The following is a 5,987-nucleotide window of genomic DNA, read 5'->3' as shown; positions in this document are numbered from 1 at the left end:
GGATGGTATAGCGGTTCAAATTGATCATGAGTTGCCGTTGGCATTGAGAAGAGATGAAGGTCCACTTTACTGGAAAACAACCTGGAGCACTGCGCACGCACACACGCGCACACGCGCACACGCACACACATGGGCACACACACACACGGGCACACACACACACACACACATCCACACCCACATACACCGCACATGCACATGCACATGCACATGCACATGCACATGCACATGCACCGCACATGCACACGCATACGCACACGCACACGCACACGCACATGCACATGCACATGCACACGCACATGCACCTGCACACGCACATGCACATGCACACTAGAGGCTACAGTGCAGCGGGGCTGAAGATGTTTAATAGCAAAAAATGTCAATTACAACCTAACACCGTGTTCTAACCGTCACCATGGAAACTACACAGCTGTTGTTCTGCCGCCGTGACTGACGGTGTGTGTGTGTGTGTGTGTGTGTGTGTGTGTGTGTGTGTGTGTGTGTGTGTGTGTGTGTGTGTGTGCGTGCGCGTGCGTGTGTGCGTGTGTGTGTGCGCTCTGAACAACATGACGCTGAGGAAGAATGGTGGTAGAATTATACCGTTGTTTTATTGCTATTACGCTGTTAACCTTTTTGTCCTTATGATAATGTTCTGACACTTTGCATATTACAAGAGTCAAGGTGCCCTGGCACAGGCCTGCTATCAATGGTTTTGGATACAGCTTGGTGCTCATGACACGAGCCGTTTATTCTCTCTTATCGTGAGTGTAAAATGCTGCGTTAGCATTGGCCGCTACAACACGAAATGTCCAAAACTGTTACTTTTCAGGATTCAAATGCAAAAATAACTAAAGTAGTAGATCTGCAAGCTCGAAATGAGCTTGCAGATCTAGTATATAGTCTAGTATATAGATATAGTATATAGTATATGATCAAATAGGCTGTTAATTTACGAAAAAAAAACACCAAAGGTTAGAATATGGAGATAAGAGGTTTCTGCCGACAGCAACGATATCTGCTGTGGGAAGAAGACTTGAAACTAGCCGTTGAAGACATAAAGTCTTAAAGGGATTATAGGCAAGTTCAGAGATCAAAAAAAAAAAAAAAACGGTTGTCAAACAGTTAGCACCGTTGACTGACATCCCCTTCAGCCAATCAGCAGTTCAATCCCCTTCAGCCAATCAGCAGCTCCTTTTCCCCATCCCCAGGCAATATGACGCAGGGGGACTTTAGAAGGGGCTATGCCGAAAATAGGTTGCTTTATTCGGATACATACGTGTCACTGCCCGCCCCTGCCGGTTCTCTGAATACATTTTTTAAAATAGGCTCTGTCATGATTAATTGACCACATATATGAAGTTAAACAACTGCATTCTATCCAAACGATATTTTAAAAGTAAATTCTGTGCCTCAAAAAAGAAGTTTGAGAGCGTTTTAAAACCGAAAGTAAAAAGTAAAAACTGCCCACAGAAGACAATGGCGGCTCGTTCCATTTTTGTCGGCTGCACTCGGTTCCATTCGGTTTCACTCGAACAGTTCACACGGACACGGACGCGCACGGACGCACACATGCGTGCGTTTCATTTACGTCCTGGACTCCCAGATGTCAAAACATAAACAGTAGGGAAAATACGGATTTCAGAAAGAGGACTGTGTTTCAATGCAGGAAATCACCCCAGCATCATTATATAGTGGCTGATAGAGGGGAAAAAATGCAATATATATAAATATTTTTTAAATTTAGGCTTAATGTTGCCTAGAATCCCTTTAAGAAAGGGTTTACTAAGGTAATGAAACCAAGTGTAAAGTCGCGTCAAGTCACCATCGACTCCAATGGAATATTATTTTGCAGCCGGGGAGCGGGGGAATCAGCGCCACCTTTTAGGCCTTTAACTGAGAACTGAAGCGTTTTAAAGACTTCCTTATTGGCTTCATTTCCAAGAGTGAATGCTTGCCGCCTGGCACGTACGCGTGCGCATACACACACGTTTCTATTACTATGTCATTTTTTATACATTTCGCAATTTCTAACCAATTTCTAACTAATTATTAACGCATAGCGTCTCAACGCGTTGTGAGATTGTAGATTTGCAATTTTTCGGTGCATTACACTGGCACGCCACTAGGTATAAACCATGTTTAACTCCAATTCCAACCCCTAAATCGAACCTATAAATGTCTAATCCTAATCCCAACCTGAATCTTTTCCTAACTGTAAACGTATCTAAAAAAATCTTTACTTTTTAACTAAAATATTTTTTCAACCATAAAACTATACTTTATCTTGTCTATTTCTCCTATTCTACTATACTTGTGGGGACATTTGTCCCTCACACGTATAGTAATACAAACACACAGGACCGATTGGAGTCCTTGTGTACACGTTGTTGCTGTGTGTCTCATCGCAGATCTACGCTGCCCTGACATTATGCTAACGCGACCTTTATAATCGATGTCAGCCACCGAACAACGAAGACGACTGCTAACCCTGTGCTGCTCTGAAATGCTCCACACCGCAGTATAATAATACCCCCACCCCACAACCCCCACCCAAAAATGGGGGAACGCAAAAATAACACATTAGCCAGATGACAGCGGCGCGACATAACCCATTAGCTTGATCCCTGGGGCGAGGCGCTAACAGAAGCGCTAGGAGCACAAAGGTGAACCGCGTTCCAGCTAATTGGTCCCATCTCGTTAAGGCAATTAAGCCAAGGAAAGGAATGACAGGAGTGAGGGATACAACAATGAATAAATGATATCAAAGACGGAAAAGGGAGGAAATAAAGGAATAGGAGGAAGGACACGAGGAAAGGAAACAAAAACTAGGAGTCGACAAATGAACAGGCCCATTAAGCAGCAGGCTAATCAGTGTTGATGGGTCTAACACTAATGTACATGGGGACATAATGTAACACCTGGGAATCGTACCCGGGTCTACACGTGTGGAAAACCAACATCTTATCAATTAGCCTAAAGGGGAATTATTAGTTATACATTTTATCAGATTTGGCTGCGGACCCCCATCTGATAATATTCTGTGCCGTACAAGAATTGTGTTTTAAAATATTCCAGAAAAAAAGGGTTGTTTTAAATAGCAGATCTACAAGCTTAAGGTTAAAGTGGTTAACTCTTTCACTGTCAGAGTATATTCATTAATAAACTCACCCACTGCCAGCGATTTTCGTGTTTTATAACCTTTTCAACAGATCACAGAACATGTATATCCATTAATAACCCATCGTCTGATCGTGTGTGTAGACACACAGGATCCATGCCCCGACCCCCAGAGGGAAAAAAAATCCCCCGCGAGGTAACTTTCGCGGACGCAGCCACGCTGAAGGCACCATATACTGGCAAAAATGCACGTCTTTCCCACCTCCCCAGCTGGCCACAGAACATTTAGATATATATGATCGCGTGTCAGACCGTTGGGAAACACAAAAAGGGGATAACTGTTCGTCGTCCAGAGAAAAGAAAATATAACCGGAGCTTTCCCTTCGTTTGTGAAAGCACGTTAAAACTATGGTGTCTAGACGAAACCAGGGCAAAACCAGTTAACTCAAGATAAAGCCGTTTGCAGGAAACACATAAACAGTAGGTGGACGGAAGCGGAAAGTTTCGGATGACATTATTTCCAGATCCGGGTGGAAAGTGAACCTGATGAAAGGAGTGACAGAGAACGGTGCAATCTTTTACAAAACAATTTTAAGAAATTCGGACGGGAATTAAAACAGGGTACATCCAGCTCTTCTTACCGTTTACGCTGATCCGGATGTAAACAAAGGGTGTGTGCACGATGGTCGAGGGTCCCGTCTAACAACTGGAAAAATAATATTTCTAACGCGATCCGCCATTGCAGAGTGATCGCCCGTCAAAAATGGCTCGTTTTGACCACGGTAAAAAACCATATGGAGATATGGACCTTTTTCTCCAGATCCTATCATTGGAGAGGACGGGAGGGTACATTTTTTGGACTGGATTCACATCCGTCCATTCCATTTTACAGGGTCCGCGGATCATTCCAAAGTTGCGTTAGAGCGCCCCATGTGGGGAAAAAAAAGCCCAAATAAGTAACTACACTTTGCCAAAAATCCGCAAGCAGCTACATTTGGCCTCTGTCGGTTTGAAACCACATTATGTCCAAAACTGTTCTAATTCAAAAACTATATGATCAAGTATGGTTTCTGCCCGACAGCAACGATTTGACAGGAAAACAAGCCCAAAGCTGCTGATAATAAGCAGACTTGGCAACACTGGTGCAGGGTAGGCAATTCATATTCAAAATATGTTGCGAGTGTGAGACACGTGTTCCACAAACTCAATTTATAGTTGAAAGGCCTGCAAACCCCCATGAGCCCTTGATGGGCGGCCAATGATAGAGCATGCAGCGCTAATGGAATGAAATGGTTATTTTCAGGAGATGGAAGAATAAAGAACCTGTGTTCCACTGGATCCTGTGTAGTTATCCAGTTTAGTCACAAAGCTCTTATTTAATTTGTTCAATATTTATAAAATCCACAGACAAACCTAATTTTGGGTCAAAATTATTTAAAATTAAAAAAATTGCAGATGTACCAGCTCGCAGCGCCACACAAAGTGATGCGCTGTGAGCTTGTATATCTGCTATTTAACTCTTTCACTGCCAAGAGTATTTTCATAAAGTACTCCCCCAGTGCCAGCGATTTGCGTGTTTTTTAATTTTTAAATTTCTTTATTTTTCATTCAAATAAATTGTCTGATTGCGGTTTTAAACACATACGACAGTTCTACCACCAGAGAGCAGCAAATAGACACATTGATCACCTCGCTGACTCGCTCGCCCCCCCCCCAAACAGGCCCAAACAGTGCATACGTCATAAACCGGATGTGACGTGGTCGCAGATTCTCCGATCGGCCAAAAATACGATGTGATACACGACGGCGATGACTGTTCGTCACCCAGACTATAGATTATAGAAGTGGAGCTCTCCGTTAGTTTTTTATACCGTGTGAAAAAACGTGTGTTTCCCTATTCTGGCCGAAAATGACAGCGGAAAAAAAATGAGAACCGGAAACGGAATCTGCGTCATGAAACCGGAACCCAATGAGTCTGAAGGAATCAGAAAGTGAAAGTGATCATGAAAAATAAACAGAATAGCGCGACCACAGTGAAAAGTAAAAACTCGGGATTTCTCGTTCTGGCAGGGAGGGTATTCAGAGAAAAACCTCGGGATAACTCGGGGCTTGGTACTGAGAGAGTTAAAAATGTTGTTCTAAATAAGTGTTTTCTCTAAAACTTATGTTTATGTATCTAAAATGACACCGATGCTTTCCCGGTTATTATCATCATCACCAATCAGATCTCACCTTGATAGGTTTGCCGTCGGGTGTAAGGACCTCCTCCGACAGCTCCATCATCTTCAGGGCCATGTGCGCGATGGGCTTGGCGTGGCTGTCAATCTTCTTGTGGAGCCCGCCCGCCACGCAGTAGGCGTCGCCGATGGTCTCGATCTGAACGGCGGGGGGAACAATGGAGGCGTAAATATGACAATCACACTGCTTCACCCTCTCGCTCACACAGAATCTGAATCATCTGTATTGTCGCATCACACGTTTACAGGTGTAAAACAGTGGGTGAAATAGATTTTTTCGGTGCAAGCAAGATAAAAGGAAGAAGAAGAATTTATGTACGTAATTTACACGTAGTATATCTATCCCGTGCGGTAAGTACCTGAGGTAAGACATAAGGTGCGTGAGCATTGCAGCAGATATATACTGTACATCAGGGATCTTCAACAGGGGGTCAGGGACCCCAAGGGGGTTCCTAAAGGTCCTTACACACCGGCGAATATGCGAATATACGCAAAATTCGGACTCGTTCCGAATAATTAAAAGACGCTTTTTCGCTTCGCGAAACTGATGTGGACGCTTGCATTGATTTTATAAGGTTTAAAAAAAAAACATATTTATTCGCATGAAGAATTCGCCCCGGTGTGTAAGGACCT

The 5,987-nt window shown here is 43.5% G+C and overlaps 1 protein-coding gene across 1 annotated transcript in view; it reads right to left on the bottom strand.

Annotated features, from left to right (window-relative positions):
* Positions 1–5,493, bottom strand: part of LOC308081394 (guanylate cyclase soluble subunit alpha-2-like) — a gene marked incomplete at its 5' end in the record, with an annotated part of 13,067 nt that extends 7,574 nt beyond the window's left edge. Inside the window, one exon of the mRNA XM_080457769.1 lies at positions 5,350–5,493. Within this exon, the coding sequence (XP_080313895.1) occupies positions 5,350–5,493 (144 nt within the window). The remainder of the gene's footprint in view (positions 1–5,349) is intronic.
* Positions 5,494–5,987: the final 494 nt, after the last annotated feature.

Source organism: Gymnoscopelus braueri, assembly GCF_963280865.1.
Source record: "Gymnoscopelus braueri genome assembly, contig: SCAFFOLD_503, whole genome shotgun sequence".
Lineage (NCBI taxonomy): Eukaryota > Metazoa > Chordata > Actinopteri > Myctophiformes > Myctophidae > Gymnoscopelus > Gymnoscopelus braueri.
The sequence above is the reverse complement of the archived record's forward strand: the minus strand, read 5'-3'. Positions and strand labels throughout refer to the sequence as shown.